The sequence below is a fragment of the Ranitomeya imitator genome, chromosome 2 (assembly GCF_032444005.1).
Source record: "Ranitomeya imitator isolate aRanImi1 chromosome 2, aRanImi1.pri, whole genome shotgun sequence".
Taxonomy (NCBI): Eukaryota; Metazoa; Chordata; class Amphibia; order Anura; family Dendrobatidae; genus Ranitomeya; species Ranitomeya imitator.
Window position 1 is genome coordinate 630307512 of NC_091283.1, and position 19723 is coordinate 630327234.

General features: G+C 43.1%; 1 protein-coding gene across 7 annotated transcripts in view; it reads right to left on the bottom strand.

Annotated features, from left to right (window-relative positions):
- Positions 1-213: 213 nt before the first annotated feature.
- The window catches only part of LOC138665248 (zinc finger protein 585A-like), a 36937-nt gene continuing 17427 nt past the window's right edge, over positions 214-19723 (bottom strand). Inside the window, exons 2-12 of one of the 7 annotated variants that reach the window (XM_069752554.1) lie at positions 9928-10082; positions 8665-8789; positions 8361-8540; positions 6833-6956; positions 6647-6738; positions 6157-6285; positions 5850-6041; positions 5643-5766; positions 5457-5542; positions 3982-4084; positions 626-2605 (exon numbers count right to left, since the gene is read on the bottom strand). In XM_069752554.1, coding sequence (XP_069608655.1) covers positions 1275-2605; positions 3982-4084; positions 5457-5542; positions 5643-5766; positions 5850-6041; positions 6157-6285; positions 6647-6738; positions 6833-6956; positions 8361-8540; positions 8665-8730 — 2427 coding nt within the window. In that variant the 5' untranslated portion in view covers positions 8731-8789; positions 9928-10082 and the 3' untranslated portion in view covers positions 626-1274. Of the gene's footprint in view, positions 2606-3981; positions 4085-5456; positions 5543-5642; positions 5767-5849; positions 6042-6109; positions 6286-6646; positions 6739-6832; positions 6957-8360; positions 8541-8664; positions 8790-9927; positions 12277-19723 lie in introns of those variants that run through there. The other 6 variants (XM_069752553.1, XM_069752556.1, XM_069752559.1 and 3 more) reach the window with 6 other exon arrangements.

Here is a 19723-nt window from a genome sequence, read left to right on the forward strand (position 1 = left end):
TCCGGCCATCACATTATAGGTGAGCTCACTGTTTGGCCAAATATAGCAGGATCATTTTTAGGTTTATAATTCTGAAAGGCCTGAGAATGCTGTTATAAATATCCAACTGACCATTGGCATAAAAAAGGTTTCTCTCCCTGATACATAACATGATTACACTGGGTTGTTTTTGTTTTTTTCTTAAAAATAAAATTTAAATAAAACAAAAGGAAATTTCTGTGATTTAAATTTTCTTTTTTTCACTGCGTTTTTATTTTTAAGTAGCTAAAAATGCCACAGCAGTCCCAGTCCTCAGCCATGACAATTGTCATTACTAGGGCTTTACTAAATTAAAGGGGTTATCTAATCTAATTCGGTAAGTCTGCTGTCGCTCTGTGTGTCTGCAGACATGAATCCCCCAGGGCAAGTTCTGTGCGCTGCGAGGATTCCCCAGTTTCTAAACCGGGACCGGAGGGCATGTTTGCGTTAGGCTGGGATCACACATACGCGAGATACGGCCGAGTCTCGCAGGTGAAAACCCAGCTCTGGCGCCCGCACCCCAGAGCGGAGCATGCAGCCGCACAGCAAAATATGGAGTTGCACGCTCCGCTCTGGAGTGTCGGCGCCAGAGCTGGGTTTTCACCTGCGAGACTCGGGCGTATCTCACGTATGTGTGTTCCCGGCCTTATACATCGGCCAGAACCCTTCTAGTGGGTGTGGAATACTCCATACACTTGCATGGAACGAGGCCGTGCCCACTGGAAGGCTGCATCACTAGACTGGGATCGGCCTTGCTCAATACAAGATGTATGGAATGAGGCCTCGCCCACTAGACTGGCTCTGGCTGCTAGTATGCATAATGCCCATGTACCCACCAGTCCCAGCTAAGGAACCGGTGAATCCTTGCAGAGAACAGTGTGTGCGCAGGGGGAATTCATAAGTCTGCAGTCACACAGAGTGACTGCAGACTTCTCAATTTAGACTGAACAAGCATTTTAAGCAGCAGTCACCAATGGAGGGATCAGCACCGATTTGAGCACTGTGAGCAAAATGATCTTAAGGTGAACGTTATAACCACATCATATGTCTTCTCTTGTGCCTAGTTATCTCTGATCCTTAGTATGAAGTTAAGGTGGGGCATTATGCTTTTTTTGTGGCCATCTAGAAGACCATCTTAATGAAAGTCATGCAAAATTACTGTAAGTTAGTAACAGGTTAAATGTATAATAGACCGGGTTAACATAATGATTGCGGTATTAAAAATTTAGCTTGTAAAAATCCAAACCGACTTCCCATTACAGTTTATGAGTCTTCTCATGTCGTCTAAGATTCCGTTTCTGTGCATAAGATTTTCCACATTCAGAACATGAAAACTGATTTTCACCTGCGTGAAATTTCTGATGTGCAATAAGCTCTGGTTTCCATGTGAAACCTCTTCCACAAATTAAACAGGAGAAATGTTTCTCAGTCAAGTGGATTCTCAGATGTGTTCTGAAACCAGATTTATCTGCGTAGAATATCCCACATTCAGTGCAGGAAAATGGTGCCTCCTCATCGTGAATTTTGCGATGTTTGATAAGGCCAGAATTCTCTCTAAATAGTTTTCCACATTCAGAACAAGAATACGGTTTCTCCCCGGTGTGAATTCTCATGTGTATTGCAAGAAGGGACTTGATGGCAAAACATTTCCCACACTCTGTACACAGAAACGGCTTTTCCCCCGTGTGAGTTCTTTTATGCCGTACAACTTCTGATTTGGTTGCAAACGGCTTTCCACAGAAAAGGCATGAAAATGGCTTCTCACCTGTGTGAATTCTCTGGTGTTGTGTAAGGACCGAAGAATTGGTAAAACTTTTTCCACATTCAGAACAAGAAAATGGCTTTTCTCCTGTATGTATTCTTTGATGTAATACAAGATGAGTTCTGCGTGCAAAGCACTTTCCGCACTCACAGCAAGCATATGGTCTCTCTCCAGTGTGAATCCTCTCGTGCTGAACAAGTTTGGATTTGTGAGAAAACACTTTTCCGCACTCAGGGCATGAAAATGGCTTCTCTTTCGTGTGACTTCTTATATGATCGATAAGACTGGCTCTTATCACAAACTCTTTTCCACATTCAGAACAGGAATACAAATTGACCCCTGTGTGTATCCTTTGATGTATAACTAGACTTGACTTCTCAGCATAACATTTTCCACACTCTGAACAAGAGAATGGCTTCTCTCCTGTGTGATTCCGCTCATGTCTTACAAGGTGATGTTTGTTTGTGAAGGATTTTCCGCAAGTAGAACAAGGAAATGGCTTCTCACCCGTGTGAAGTCTCAAGTGCGTCACAAGATGACGTTTGTGAGCAAAACATTTCCCACATACAGAACAAGGAAATGGTTTTTCTCCGGTGTGAATTCTTTCATGTTCCACAAGGTTCGATCTATACGGAAACCATTTGCCACACTCAAAGCATGAAAATCTCTTTTTTATTGCATGAATTTTCTCAGGTTCATCAAAACTAGCCTTATTTTCCAAACAAATGCCATAATCAGAACACCGAAACTGCAACTTTGTGTGCATTTTCTGATGTTCAATACTGTTCATATTCACAGATATAGTCTTGATGTTGGGTTGACCTGCTGAATACACACACAAAAAAAATATTATTCAATACATTTTCCACTGATAAAAAACATAAAATGTCAATGTTATCTACACTAGTCCTGTGCAACCCTTACCCCTCATAATTATTAGAATAGGCTTGCAATTCCTTTATTCCACCTCATTGAGGTGCACAGGAGTTTGAATAGCGAGTTGAGAGTCAGTCAAGTTGTGTACCACTGCTCTATTCACAGTCGATGGGGCTGACATAACCAAACACTGCACTTGTCTGTCTCATTTAGACCTATAGATTCATTCAGATTGACCGCCATTACATTCAAATTACCGTATTTTTCAGACTACAAGACTCACTTTTTTCCCCAAATTTTTTTGGGGGGAAATGGGGGTGCATCTTCTAGTCGGAATATACTTACAAATACTGTGGTGGCAGCAGGAGTCAGGCGATTCTGTGGCGGTCCCGGTCCAACGCTGCAGGGCCATGATCACACTCCCTTCCCAGGCTGATGCGGCGGTGGTGCCCTGTGGTGTGGCGGTGGTGCTCTGTGGTGCGGGGGGCTCCGCCGGCATATTGTGAAAGCTCAGGGGCCCCGCACATCCATTGCTGCGATGTGGTGACCTCCGAGATCTCAATCTGTGAATGCGCTGTCCCCGGCGGCTATTTTCCCAGAGGCCACCGCATTGCAGCAATGGATGTGTGGGGGCCTCCTAGCTTTCACAAAATGCCCCCGCAACAACACTGAACCTGCCGCACCAGCCACAGATGGGATTTCCCGGAGGCCACCGCACCAGCCTGGGATGGGAGTCATGTCGCCGAACCACCGAACACCCTCTGTGACCACGCTCCACCAGCGCTGCCAATCCCCAAACGAACATGCACAACATCTTCATTAACTGATACATATCTGGCATTTGTATTACTAAAGTAACAGGAATAACTTTCATCAGTTGACCTGGCTACAGCCAATCCCAGATATGTTGAAATCATAATTAGCTTATTAAAAAAAACATAATTAAAGACCTTCCTAAAATTTCAGAAAACAGTTCCTCCAAATTGGTGATACATTTAATGTATATTCACAGTGTTATTTTAACTTTGCTTTTAAAACGGATTCTTCTGAAAAATCCATGTTAACAAAAAAAAAAAACCTTCAAAACGCTTAATAAGTTTCCTTACTGATTTTCATAAACCAACCTCCTATTGTGCACACAGTGCTGACTTTTTTCGACATGTTATAGAACATCAATAGAAACCTTACCTTGAAGAGTATTTGAAGCAGAATTCTAGTCAAAATTGGCATACAAAAAGTCGGTGTGAACCCTCCCTTACAAAAATTATACAACTGCAATGCAAGATAAATGTAGAATAAGGAGAATCTTCTGTTTTAAAACTCACCTGGGCTGATAGCATTAGGATATTTCTCACCATCATATTGCTGGCCAACCTCAAATTCTTCATCTTCTGGATCTTCAATTTTAATAATAATTAGTTCTTCATACTAGAATAATCAAAGCAGAAACTATGGTGTGAACTTACGGGTTATCATCCATCGTCATGATCACAACGCTCCTCAGTCATCGGACTTTCTGCTTGGTGAGGGTGGGGTATTCCTTCTTGGTTGACTGTTTGAACCAGCAGCATGGTTGGGCCACTGTCCCAAGTACTATATGGCCATATGAACACCTTTTCCTCTACCGGAGGAGCGCAGCGGCACTGAATCTGGTCAGATCCAGCAATTCATCCAGTGCAGAGCAGCGCTTACATGCTCTATACCAAAGATCTTCTAAGCACTGTGCTCTTTGCCTAGGAGACCAGCCACTACTTATAGAGTGTGGTAACCTATGCAACGAACAGTAAACAATACAATTAAAAATCCCTTTGTCCTTCAGAACAAAAATAGTTTTTTACAAGAACTTTGAAATTTCAAGATCTTGAAGACCCTTGATGGTGGTTGCATTCTTGCATATTTTGGCTAAAATATATAAAAAATACATCTTTGTGGGATGCAACCACATACTATAGATTTGTGGGGAAAAATAAGATATTTGTTCTTTTGGGGTGCATTACACAGTGCAGGACAGCCTGCCTGATCCAATAGTATGGGCATGACCAATAGGCGTCTGTATGGTGCACCACACATATTTCTGTGATGGCCACCTCACACAAGCCTTATCTGCAAGCCTTATTATCTATAAGCCTTATTATCTATAAGCCTTATTATACCAAGCAACCGTACCCCTCATGAATGGTAGGAGTGTGAGTGATTATTCATCGGTATTTTGCAAATATGCTGCCTACGCCTTTTATTCCTGTGGTCCGGCTCCATTCTGCAGCGCATTAGTTATGTCACCTGGTATTGGCACATATGGCTTTTTTTCTGTGATTTTTTCCCCCCCATTTGATGTCCTTCTGCAAATTTAGGCTATGTGCACACGTTGCGGTTTTTGCTGCGGTTCCGCAGCGGTTTTGACGCTGCGGATCCGCAGCAGTTTTCCATGCGGTGTACAGTACAATGTTAACCTATGGAAAACAAAAACCGCTGTGCACATGCTGCGGAAAAAAAACGCGCGGAAACGCTGCGGTTTATTTTCCGCAGCATGTCAATTCTTTGTGCGGAATCCGCAGCGGTTTGGCACCTGCTCCAGATTAAAAATCCGCAGGTGTCTAAAACCGCAGTGGAAACCGCACAAAAAAACGCGATAAATCCGCAGTATTTTTTGCACTGCGGATTTAATCAAATCCGCTGCGGAAAAATCTGCAATGGAATCCGCATCGTGTGCACATGGCCTTAACCGTTTTATAATATTGAATAAATAAACAAAACAAACAATCCCTTTAAATAAAGACTTCACTTTTTTAAGTTCTATTACCTGGTTCTGCAAACCCTCTTCTGAACAATCTGGGACATGCAGAGTGCAGGGATGTCTTTCTTGTGAATTAGTCTTCCATGGTCCATCTAAAATAAATAGTGACTAAATATAAGTACAATCAGATGATGGTGTTCCCAAAGTGACCTTCAAGACTCTTAATCATGAACTAAAGTCTCCTCCTCTTACCCGGTGATGTTGGAGGCTGCTGGTCCTCCATCATGACGTCCATGTACAGATCCTTGTATCCTGCTATATACTCCCACTCCTCCATGGAGAAATGGACAGTGACATCCTGACACCTTATAGGAACCTAACACAATGATACAGTCATCATCCAGACACATCATGCCTTGTGTTACTGTATAACGCCCCAGTATTCCCAGCAGCGCTCACCTCTCCAGTCAGCAGCTCAATCATCTTGTTGGTGAGGTCCAGGATCTTCTGATCATTGTATCTCTCAGGTATCAGTGAGTGAGGTGGAGGCTCCATGATGGGGCTGTGGCTCCTGTTCCATCCCCCCGACACATGTTGACAGCTTCTAAGTGTCACATATTCTCCAGATGTCTTCTTCACCGCTGTATAATCCTGTGCATGAAGACAAACATTAGTGAATAATACTATGTATTTCCAGCATCAGATCTACAGTCATGTACCTGTTTTATCAATAGACATAAGAAGGGCGTCATGCCTCACAATTCACCTCTCCAGATAGCTGCTGGAAGACCTCCCGAACAAGGCTTAGTAACTTCTCAGTCATGTGATCGGCATGTTTTTCACTAACAAGCAATATTTCTGGTTTCATTGAGATTGGAAGACTCCAAAGTGGCTTCTGGGAATGTGAAAGAAAACAAACGGTTATTAGTCTGGAGCCATCATTCACTACTATTGACAATATAACATACCAGTTTTCTGAAGTTATGGGATGTCCACAGCATCAACAACACATTCAATAGCTAAGCAATAAAATATTGTAAGGAAATGGTTACTAGCCCTCTTTGATCCAAACAACAAACTGACCACTAGATGTTTCTTATCCCAAAACAATGGTCACCAGATCAAAATCATTACCAGTCTGAGACAATATTGGATTTTACTGATACAAACAAGAGCTTAAAGGATTTTTGGGATCAGGTATAAAATTATGCAGGAAGTATAATACAGGGACTCCTAATTGGGTGCAGTATACACACTGCAGATCCATGTACCGGATGATCCTGTGCCCAATTCGTGGAATACAGAGGACTAGGACATCTCCCTGGTGATCTTCTCACAATGGATCCATCTGTAGGAAGCACATATTGTGGTCGAATTCCTTGTTTATTGGTGTTAATCAAATAGGGGTATTGAGCATATCCTCAAAACTACTCTTCTCTTACCTGGTAAAGTTGGGGTTTGGTGGTCCTCCATAATGATGTCCTTGTACAGATCCATGTGACCTTCTACATACTCCCACTCCTCCATGGAGAAATGGACAGTGACATCCTGACACCTTATAGGAACCTGACACACAATGACATGTAATCAATCATCATCCAGACACATTGAAGGGAGTCTGTCACCCCCAAAATGGCAATTAAACTACATAAACATTTTTTTGTAGCCCATATTTAAATCATACTAGGTATGAAATGAGGGCACTTCAATGTACTGTCTCGCCTTCCTATTTACATTACTAGTGATGAACAAGCGTGCTTGGATAAGGTGTTATCCGTGCATGCTCGGGTGTTAATAGAGTATCTTTGGCGTGCTTGAATAATATATTCGAGTCAACGTGGCTGCATATTCCACAGCTGCAACACATGCAGGGATTGCCTAACAAGCGAGTAATCTCCGCATGTGTTGGGGCTGTTGAAGAGTCGCGAGACATGCAGCCACAGGAACTCGAACACCTTATCCGAGCAAGCTCGCTCATCAGTAGCCGATACCTTACGGCGATTGACATTCCTCTAAAGAGGAGAGCAAACGCTGCGTCATCATTTCACGTGTCAGCGCACCGACACTGAATGACGGTGGTGGAGCGTTCACAGCATTAGTGCGGGCATGCATCCAATGTGGCTATGGGCATTCTCTGATGCCCGAATCCTGCCTGCAGCAGCTGTGTCCGGAAGTGTCGCGAACAAGCAGCTTCAGTGAGGACAAGGTGTTCTGACTCTACGCTTGCGTCAATCATCATAATGAACCAACCGCTCCATTGTGTACGCCCGCACTGACATATTGAGGCCACCACCGCACTCATGCAGTGTCAGTGCATTCACAGAAATGTAAAGTTACATCACTCAACGTTCACTCTCAGCTTCAGAGACATGTCAATCATTATAAGGTAACATTTATTATTGAAAGGTGTAATGGTGCACCAAGGCATAGGCCACACCAAGGCTGCATCGAAGCACCCTTACTTGCATATCAAGTAAAAGTGGATTTTCAATAAATTATTAACTGACATTTTACATGCCTGGTATGATTTGAATAAAGGTCAACGCCCTTATAGAAAGGTTTAGGCAGCTTAATTGACATTTTAGGGTTGACAAATTCCCATCTTCAGAAATCAGTGTTGCTTGCATTTATTAAAAAAAAAACAACCCACACTTTTGGGGTTCACAAATTACTTTTGTTTACAGGATGCCGCCTAGGAGACCAACCACCTTTGCTGTATAACTGCAGTGGCTGAGAATGTGAAACACAAGCTCTTTTCTATTGAGCATTGGTGGTCGGTCTCCAAGGATGCAAGCTGTAAACAATAGAAATGTTACTTTTTCAAAAACGGCTGCAAGTTTTATGAAACCGTAAAATGCAGAAGTGCTTGTTTTCACAAGTGCTAGCGAACAATATCCATCTGTGAAGATGGGAATAATCTTTAACCATTGTGTTACTGTATAATGCCCCAGTATTCCCAGCAGCGCTCACCTCTCCAGTCAGCAGCTCAGTCATCTTGTTGGTGAGGTCCAGGATCTTCTGATCATTGTATCTCTCAGGTATCAGTGAGTGAGGTGGAGGCTCCATGATGGCGCTGTGGCTCCTGCCCCATCCTCTGTATATGTAGGATGCCACACACTCTTCAGATGTCTTCTTTATTACTGTGTCTTCCTACATGTGGAGATGGACCATGATAAATCTTATATAGAGATACCTTTAAATATCCCGTCATATCCCTGTTAATTAAATGGAAATTAAAGGGATATCATGTGACAGAATTGCCTGAATCTCTCACCTCTTTGGTCAGTAGGGTCAGGATCTCCTGCGTGAGGTTTAACATCCTCTCAGTCATTTTATGCATGCTTATGCTCAGTAGTTGGAGACTGCATACCAGGAGAGGTCAGCACACAAGATCCAGTTCTGGAATAACATTAATGGGGATTATATAATAATATATATAATATAGAGCAGGTTAAGCTCCATCTACATGTACACCGGGTTCCAAATTATTATGCAGATTGGAATAAAGTGTCAGAGATGTAACTTTGTTTTTTTAAATAAACTTATTTATAGTATCTTAACTCAAAGTACTTTGGATCACTGAAACCAATCTCAAATACCTGTGATAACTAGTTTGCTAGGTGACCCCAATTAACCCCTTAACGACCACCGATACGCCTTTTAAAAGGTGGCAGTTAAGGGTACTTATTCCTCAGAATCACTTCTTAGTGGCGCTGAGCAATAAGGGTATAGCGCCACCCCCCCTCCCAGCATCGAAAAATCTCCAGGGTCATCTGAGACCCAGGAGAACATGATGAAGGACGGTTTTTATGGTCCCCTGTCACATGATCACCATTATTCACCAAATAACGGCGAGCACAAACAAAAATAAAAAAAAAAGATGATTTACAATATATTTCTCTCTCCACTGATGTGATCTAGCATATCAGAGAAGAGAGACATGGGGTTCCCCATGATCCCCTGGTACCTCTGCCGTCCCCAGGCGCTCCTGCTCCGTCCCCCCCGCGTCATCTTCCTGGAAGAAAATGGTGGGCGCATGCTCAGTGCGCCCGCTGAGATCTGCCGGCCGCTACCCAGCAACAACAGGAAATTTATCCTTTTTATCACGGTGATAGGGTCTATCACAGTGATCAAAATTAATTTTTTTTTTAAAAATGTAGTAAATTAAGTCCCCTTTACAGTTTTGCACACATTATCATCACTGTCCCCGATGGGGCTCACAATCTAAATTCCCTATCAGTATGCCTTTGGAATGTGGGAGGAAACCGGAGTACCCAGAGGAAACCCAAGCAAACGTGGGGAGAACATTCAAAGTCCTTGCAGATGTTGTCGAATGTGGGATTAGAACCCAGGACTCCAGCGCTGCAAGGCTGCAGTGCTATCCATTGAGCTGCCCCATTTATTTATATAGCACCATTAATTGCATGGTGCTGTACATGAGAAAGGGATTACATACAAACTTATAGATATTTACAGTACACAAATTTACGATGACAGACAGTACAGAGGGGAGAGGACCCTGCCCTTGTGGACTTACATTCTACGGGATACTGGGGAAGAGACAGAAGGTCGGGGATGCGGTGGCTCTGGTGGTAATGCGGCAGCTCGGGCAGTTGGTGAGGCGGCAGCTCGGGCGGTTGGTGAGGCGGCAGAATGGTTTTTGCAGGCTGTAGGCTTTCATGTAATGACCATCTAATGATGACATATTTAGTATGACGACCTAATGTTATCAAATTCTGTGACGCACTTATCTATTCAAAATGCTCACTATACACCTGGATAAAGTCCTTGGGGGGTGTGGTTTCCACAATAAAAAATTGGGGGCGAAAAGATCATTTGTGAAAAAATATAATTTTTTATTTTTACGGCTCTACATATAAACTTCTGTGAAGCACTTGGTTGGTCAAAGTGCTCCCCACACATGTAGATAAGTTCCTTAGGGGATCTACTTTCCAAAATGGTGTCACTTGTGGGAGGTTTCCACTGTTTAGGCAAATCTGGGGGTTTCCAAACACAACATGGTGCCCGTCATCGATTCCAGCCAATTTTGCATTCAAAAAGTCAAACGGTGCTCCTTCCCTTCCGAGATCAGCCATGCTCCCAATCAGTGGTTTACCCCCACATATGGGGTATCTGCGTACTCAGGAGAAATTGAACAACAAATTTTGAGGTCCCTTTTCTTCTGATACCCTCGTGAAAATTAAAAAAAAAAAAAAAAAAAGTTTGGGTCGGAAGTAAATTTTTTGTGTAAAAAAAGTTAAATGTTAATTTTTTCCTTCCACATTGTTTTCGTTCTCGTGAAGCACTTGAAGGGTTAGTAAAGTTCTTGAATGTAGTTTTGAGCACCTTGAGGGGTGCAGTTTTTAGAATGGTGTAACTTTTGGGTATTTTCTATCATGTAGACCCCTCAGTCACTTGAAATGTGATGTGATCACTAAAATAAAATTGTTTTGTAAATTTGGAAAAATGAGAAATCGCTGGTCAAATTTTAACCCTTCTAACTTCCTAATGAAAAAAAAATATCTTTCAAAAATTGTGCTGATGTAAAGTAGACATGTGGGAAATATTATTTTGTGTAACACCTGATTTATGAGCATAAAAATTAAAAAAGTTTTAAAGTTGCAACATTTTCCAAATTTACGTTTATTTGTGAGAAAAATGGAAATCACATCAAAGAAATGTTACTACTATCATAAAGTACAATATGTCATGACAAAATAATCTCAGAATCAGTGGGATGCGTTGAAGTGTTCCAGAGTTATTACCACATACACTACCGTTCAAAAGTTTAGGGTCACCTAGACAATTTTGTGTTTTCCATGAAAACCCATACTTTTATTAAATCAAATGAATTGAAAATCTAGTCCAGACATAGACAAGGTTTGAAAAAAAAAAGATTATTTGAAATAATAATTTTCTCCTTCAAACTTTGCTTTTGTCAAAGAATGCTCCCTTTGCAGCAATTACAGCATTGCAGACCTTTGGCATTCCAGCAGTTAATTTGCAGAGATAATCTGGAGAAATTTCACCCCATGCTTCCAGAAGCCCCTCCCACAAGTTGGTTTGGCTTGATGGGCACTTTTTGGGTACCATACGGTCAATCTGCTCCCACCACAGCTCAATAGGGTTGAGATCTGGTGACTGCGCTGGCCACTCCATTACAGATAGAATACCAGCCGCCTGCTTCTTCCCTAAATAGTTCTTGCATAATTTGGAGGTGTGCTTTGGGTCATCGCCCTTTTGTAGGATGAAATTGCCTCCAATCAAGCGCTGTCCACAGGGTATGGCATGGCGTTGCAAAATGAAGTGATAGACTTCCTTATTCAATATCCCTTTTACCTTGTACAAATCTCCCACTTTACCAGCACCAAAGCCATCCCAGACCATCACATTACCTCCACCATGCTTGATAAATGGTGTCAGGCACTCTTCCAGCATCTTTTCAGTTGTTTGGCGTCTTACAAATGCTCTTCTGTGTGTTCCAAACACCTCAAACTTGAATTTGTCTGTTCATAACACTTTTTTCCAATCTTCCTCTGTCCAATGTCTGTGTTCTTTTGCCCATATTAATATTTTCCTTTTAATAGCCAGTCTCGGATATGGCTTTTTCTTTGCTACTCTGCCCTGAAGGCTAACATCCCGGAGAGTCGCCTCTTCACTGTAGACGTTGACACTGGCGTTTTAAGTGTATTATTTAATGAAGCTGCCAGTTGAGGACTTGTGAGGCTTCGATTTCTCAAACTACAGACTCTAATTTACTTGCACTTGTCTTTTTGCTCAGTTGTGCAGCGGGGCCTCCCACTTCTCTTTCTACTCTGGTGAGAGCCTGTTTGTGCTCTCCTCTGAAGGGAATTGTACACACCCCGCTGTAGGAAATCTTCAGTTTCATGGCAATTTCTCGCATGGAATAGCCTTCATTTATAAGAACAAGAATAGACTGTCGAGTTTCACATGAAAGTTCTTTTTTTCTGGCCATTTTGAGAGTTTAATGGAACCAACTCTCCAGATTCTAAACTAGCTCAAAGGAAGGTCAGGTTTATAGGTTCTCTAATCAGCCAAACTGTTTTCAGCTGTGCTAACATACTTGCATTAGCCTTCTTACACAGTTAGCAAACACAAAGTACCATAAGAACACTGGAGTGATGGTTGTTGGAAATGGGCCTCTATATACCTATGATGATACTGCATTACAAATCAGATGTTTGCAGCTAGAATAGTCATTTACCACATTAACAATGTATAGAGTGCATTTTTGAATCATTTAATGTTAGCTTCATTGGAAAAAACTGTGCTTTTCTTTCAAAAATAAGGAAATGTCTAAGTGACCCTAAACTTTTGAACGGTAGTGTAAAGTGACAGTGGTCAGAATTGTAAAAGATTAGCCTGGTCAGGAAGGTGAAAACAGGCTTTGGAGTGAAAGGGTTAATCAGGAGCTACCATTGCAAAATATTAGTCTTACCGAAGTCTGAAGAGAGAAGGCAGCAGCAAAACGAATGCCAATGGTGACACCCAGATCAGACCTGTTGGCAAGTCTAAAATTTTCATACCAGAGTTACATCATGAAATGAAGGATATAAGGTTGCACATAGAACGCGGTCCCATAAGAAATATGAATAACATTTTGCACTCAAGATTGTGGCTAAAACCTTATGTTTATTGTAGGCCATTACGTTTCAAAGGAATGGTCCAGGATTTTTAAAAGTTGGGCTAATGATGTGAAATAATAAAGAAAAACACTACTCATCTATTGCGATGAGGTCTTATACATCATACACATGATTGTTACTGTGATTGGCTGCAGTGTTTGCGTAGATGACAGATGTGACGTCATTGCTATAGGGATATGTATAGGGGGTTTAGCTAGAGGAGTAATATTTGTTTAAACCTGTTCCGATTCTTGGCCCAGTTTTGAAAAATCCTGGATAAACTCCCCAGAGTCACATGAAACATTTTAGAACCGAATATAGGGAAAACACAAGTAGATGGAGGTGCCAGGATCGCTCTGCATCCTATAAAGGAAGGAGAAAGGATAACAGGAGTGATACATTGAATGGTCCGCACAGTGAAGGAGAGGTGATAAGAGGAATACTCCCGATTAGTGATGGGCGAATCCGAACAGTAAAGTTTGGGGTCCGTACTGAACACCTAATGTTTGTGCACGGATATCGACAGGGCTGTGGAGTCGGTAAGCCACTGTTGCAACTCCGACTCCTGGATTTTATCAGGTTCCGACTCCGGCTCCTTCATAAATGGCCAATTTGTAACAATAAATTTACTGTTGTCAAATATTAACATCGTGATTATTCAGTTTCTCACCATCATATAAGTAATCAGACCACTTAGAGCAAAAACTATATTTATTAGAATATAGCAAATAACTTTGAGAGAGAGAGAGAGAGAGGGAGAGAGAGAGAGACAGAGACAGAGAATAATAATAAATTATAATCTTTATTTGTAGATAGTGCTAACATGCAGAAATAGATATATAGAGAGAGAGAGAGAGACAGAGAGAATAATAATAAATTATAATCTTTATTTGTAGATAGTGCTAACATGCAGAAATAGATATAGAGAGAGAGAGAGAGAGAGAGAGAGAGAGAGAGAGAGAGAGAGAGAGAGAGAGAGAGAGAGAGAGATATATTACACAGTACAGACCAAAAGTTTGGACACACCTCATTCAAAGATTTTTCAGTATTTTCATGACTATGAAAATTGTACATTCACACTGAAGGCATCAAAACTGTGAATTAACACATGTGGAATTATATACTTAACAAAAAAGTGTGAAACAACTGAAAATGTCTTATATTCTAGGTTCTTCAAAGTAGCCACCTTTTGCTTTTATGACTGCTTTGCACACTCTTGGCATTCTCTTGATGAGCTTCAAGAGGTAGTCACCGGAAATGGTCTTCCTACAATCTTGAAGAAGTTCCCAGAGATGCTTAGCACTTGTTGGCCCTTTTGCCTTCACTCTGCGGTCCAGCTCACCCCAAACCATCGCGATTGGGTTCAGGTCTGGTGACTGTGGAGGCCAGGTCATCGGGCGTAGCACCCCATCACTCTCCTTCTTGGTCAAATAGCCCTTACACAGCCTGGAGGTGTGTTTGGGGTAATTGTCCTGTTGAAAAATAAATGATGGTCCAACTAAACGCAAACCGGATGGAATAGCATGCCTCTGCAAGATGCTATGGTAGCCATGCTGGTTCAGTATGCCTTCAATTTTGAATAAATCCCCAACAGTGTCACCAGCAAAGCACCCCCACACCATCACACCTCCTCCTCCATGCTTCACGGTGGGAACCAGGCATGTAGAGTCCATCCGTTCACCTTTTCTGTATCGCACAAACACACGGTGGTTGGAACCAACGTTCTCAAATTTGGACTCATCAGACCAAAGCACAGATTTCCACTGGTCTAATGTCCATTCCTTGTGTTCTTTAGCCCAAACAAGTCTGTTCTGCTTGTTGCCTGTCCTTAGCAGTGGTTTCCTAGCAGCTATTTTACCATGAAGGCCTGCTGCTAAGTCTCCTCTTGACAGTTGTAGAGATGTGTCTGCTGCTAGAACTCTTTGTGGCATTGACCTGGTCTCTAATCTGAACTGCTGTTAACCTGTGATTCCCGAGGCTGGTGACTCGGATAAACTTATCCTCAGAAGCAGAGGTGACTCTTGGTCTTCCTTTCCTGGGGCAGTCCTCATGTGAGCCAGTTTCTTTGTAGCGCTTGATGGTTTTTGCCACTGCACTTCGGGACACTTTCAAAGTTTTCCCAATTTTTCAGACTGACTGACCTTCATTTCTTAAAGTAATGATGGCCACTCGTTTTTCTTTACTTAGAATTTGTATTATGGCAAGAAAAAAGCAGCTAACAGTCTATTCAGTAGGACTATCAGATGTGTATCCACCAGACTTCTGCACAACACAACTGATAGTCCCAACCTCATTTATAAGGCAAGAAATCCCACTGATTAAACCTGATAGGGCACACCTGTGAAGGGAAAACCATTTCAGGTGACTACCTCTTGAAGCTCGTCAAGAGAATGCCAAGAGTGTGCAAAGCAGTCAAAGCAAAAGGTGGCTAATTGGAAGAACCTAGAATATAAGACATAATTTCAGTTGTTTCACACTTTTTTGTTAAGTATATAATTCCACATGTGTTAATTGATAGTTTTGATGCCTTCAGTGTGAATGTACAATTTTCATAGTGATGAAAATACAGAAAAATCTTTAAATGAGAAGGTGTGACCCAACTTTTAGTCTGTAATATCTATATATATAATTGTCTAAGGGTTTTTCCGTCCGTCTGTCTGTCTGTCCTGGAAATCCCGGCTCTCTGATTGGTCGAGACCGCCAGGCCTCGACCAATCAGAGACCGGCACAGCATCGACGTAGAAATCCCGCGTCTCTGATTGGTCGAGGCCGCCAGGCCTCGACCAATCAGCAACGGGCACAGCAACAATGATGTCATAAAGGACGTAGACATCCCGCGTCTCTGATTGGTCGAGGCCGCCAGGCCTCGACCAATCAGCAACGGGCACAGCGACGATGATGTCATAATGGTTGCCATGGTGACGATGATGTCATAAAGGTTGCCTCGACCAATCAGCAACGGGCACAGTCTGCCGCGAATTCTGGAATCATCATTGTCCATATATTACAGGGACATGCATATTCTAGAATACCCGATGCGTTAGAATCGGGCCACAATCTAGTATATATATATATATATCTCGTATATACTCGAGTATAAGCCGACCCCCCTAATTTCGCCACAAAAAACTGGGAAAACTTATTGACTCGAGTATAAGCCTAGGGTGGAAATGCAGCATTTACCGGTGAATTTCAAAAATAAAAATAGATCATTATTTCCCCATAGCTGTGCCCCATATAGTGCTCTGCACCGTTCATATTTCCCCATAGCTGTGCCCCATATAGTGCTCTGCACCGTTCATTTTGTCCCATAGCTGTGCCCCATACTGTGCTCGGCACCGTTCATTATTGTCCCATATCTGTGCCCCATATACAATGCTCTGCAGCGTTCATTTTGTTCCATAGCTGTGCCCCATACTATGCTCTGCACCGTTCATTGTGCCCCATAGCTGTGCCCCATATACAGTGCTCTGCACCGTTCATTGTGCCCCATAGCTGTGCCCCATATACAGTGCTCTGCACAGTTCATTGTGCCCCATAGCTGTGCCCCATATACAGTGCTCTGCACCGTTCATTGTGCCCCATAGCTGTGCCCCATATACAGTGCTCTGCACCGTTCATTGTGCCCCATAGCTGTGCCCCATATACAGTGCTCTGCACCGTTCATTGTGCCCCATAGCTGTGCCCCATATACAGTGCTCTGCACAGTTCATTGTGCCCCATAGCTGTGCCCCATATACAGTGCTCTGCACCGTTCATTGTGCCCCATAGCTGTGCCCCATATACAGTGCTCTGCACCGTTCATTGTGCCCCATAGATGCTCCACATAAATCTGTGCCGCTGCTTCTGCTGCAATAAAAAAAAAAAAAAAAAACCACACTCACCTCTCTTGCTTGCAGGTCCCAGCGTCCGGTCCCGGCGCCTCCATCTTCCCGGCGTCTCTGCTCTGACTGATCAGGCAGAGGGCGCCGCGCACACTATATGCGTCATCGCGCCCTCTGACCTGAACAGTCAGAGCGCAGACGCCGGGAAGATCGAGGCGCCGGGAAGATGGAGCGACGCCCGGCGGCTGGAACGCGGACAGGTGAATATTACATACTTACCTAGTCCCAGCGATCCTGACGCTCCCTCTGCCTGGTCTTCGGTGCCACAGCCTCTTTCTCTAGCGGTCACCGGCACCGCTGATTAGAGAAATGAATACACGGCTCCACCCCTATGGGAGGTGGAGCCGCCTATTCATTTTTTTAATGAGCGGTCCCACGTGACCGCTGAAGAGGGGAAGACGCTGCAGCACAGAAGACCGTGGGACGGCAGGGACAGCGCCAGGATCGCCAGGACTAGGTAAGTATACCTCAGTGCCCTCTCCCCCTCACCCGCCGACCCTGCCACCCACCTTGACTCGAGTATAAGCCGAGAGGGGCACTTTCAGCCCAAAAATTTGGGCTGAAAATCTCGGCTTATACTCGAGTATATACGGTATATATATTTATATTTAATACAGCACTAGATAGCAGAAAAGCCGGTAATTCAATTGCTGGCTTTTGCTATCTCCTTATCAAATCCGACAGGATATGAGACATGGTTTACATACAGTAAACCATTTCATATCCCTTATTTTTTACATATTCCTCACTACTAATGTTAGATTTATCTGTGTGCAAAATTTGGGAGCTCTAGGTGTTAAAATAAAGGGTTAAATGACGGAAAAAACTGGCGTGGGCTCCAGCGCAAATTTTCTCCGCCAGAGTGGGAAAGCCATTGACTGAAGGCAGATATTAATAGCCTAGAGAGGGACCATGGTTATTGCCCCCCCCCCCAGCTAAAAACATCTACCCCAGCCACCCTAGAAAAGGCACATCTGTAAGATGCAAATATTCTGGCACTTAGCCTCTCTCTTCCCACTCCTGAGTAGTGGTGGGATATTGGGTAATAAGGGGTCAATGTCACCTTGCAAATGTAAGGTGATATTAAGCCTGATTAATAATGGAGAGATGTCAATAAGACACCAATCCCTTATTAACCCCTTTCTGACCTTAGACGTACTATCTCGTCGAGGTGACCTGGGCCTATCTGACCCTCGATGGGATAGTACGTCATAGCGATCGGCCACGCTCACGGGAGGAGCGGGGCCGATCGCGGCTGGGTGTCAGCTATCGCAGCTGACATCCGGCACTATGTGCCAGGAGCTGTCAGGGACCGCCCCGTCACATTAACCCACGGCACACTGCGATCAAACATGATTGCAGTGTGCCTGCGGTATAGGGAAGCATCGTGCAGGGAAGGGGCTCCCTGCGGGCTTCCCTGATACCCTCGGAGCAACGCGATGTGATCGCGTTCCTGCGAGGGTCTCTTACCTCCTCCTCCCTGCAGCAGGCCCGGATCCAAGATGGCCGCGGCATCCGGGTCCTGCAGGGAGGTGGCTTCACTGCGCCTGCTTAGAGCAGGCGCCGGGAAGCCAGGAGAAGTGCACGTCAGATCGCTGATCTGACACAGTGCACAGCAAAGTGTCAGATCAACGATCTTGCACTATAACATGATGCCCCCCCCTGGGGCAATGTTATAGTGTAAAAAAAAAATTCACTTGTGTAAAAAAAATCCCCCCCCCCAAAATAATCTTCCTATAAATACATTTCTTTAAATAAACAAAAAAAACAATAAAACTACACATATTTAGCATTGCCGCATCTGTAAGGACCCCACCTATAAAACTATATCACTAGTTAACCCCTTCAGTGAACACCGTAAAAAAAACCTGAGGCAAAAAACAACGCTTTATTCTCATACCACCAAACAAAAAGTGGAATAACACACGATCAAAAAGACTGATATAAATAACCAAGGTACCGCTGAAAACGTCATCTTGTCCCGCAAAAAACGAGCTGCCATACAGCATCATCAGCGAAAAAATAAAAAGTTATAGTCCTCAGAATAAAGCGATGCAAAAATAATTATTTTTTCTCTAAAATAATTTTTATCGTATAAAAGCACCAAAACATAAAAAATGATATAAATGAGGTATCACTGTAATCGTACTGACCCGAAGAATAAAACTGCTTTATCAATTTTACCAAACGCGGAACGGTATAAACGCCTCCCCCAAAAGAAATTAATGAATAGCTGGTTTTTGGTCATTCTGCCTCACAAAAATCAGAATAAAAAGCAATCAAAAAATGTCACGTGCCCAAAAAAGTTACCAATAAAAACATCAACTCGTCCCGCAAAAAACAAGACCTCACATGACTCTGTGGACCCAAATATGGAAAAATTATAGCTCTCAAAATGTGGTAATGCAAATATCGTAGTTACTTACCGATAACGGTATTTCTCTGATCCCATGACGGCACCACGGAGAGAGAGGGATCCGCCCTCAGGGACTGGAAACCCACAGGTTAAAAAGGCGGGACCTCTCCTCCACCTCAGTTTGGTTTACAGAGCCTTGCAGGGAATTTCTGCTGTAACTTAATTGGTTATTTATACACAAAAAAAATCATAACTGTACATATATAACTTATATAAACTCCTTTTTTTTTTTTTTTTGACACCTCGTGACTTAAAATATTAGTAGTGTGGACACCCATACGTGAAGGGAGGGAATATACGGGCGCCGTCATGGGATCAGAGAAATACCGTTATCGGTAAGTAACTACGATATTCTCTTACCCCATGACGGCACCACGGAGAGAATTT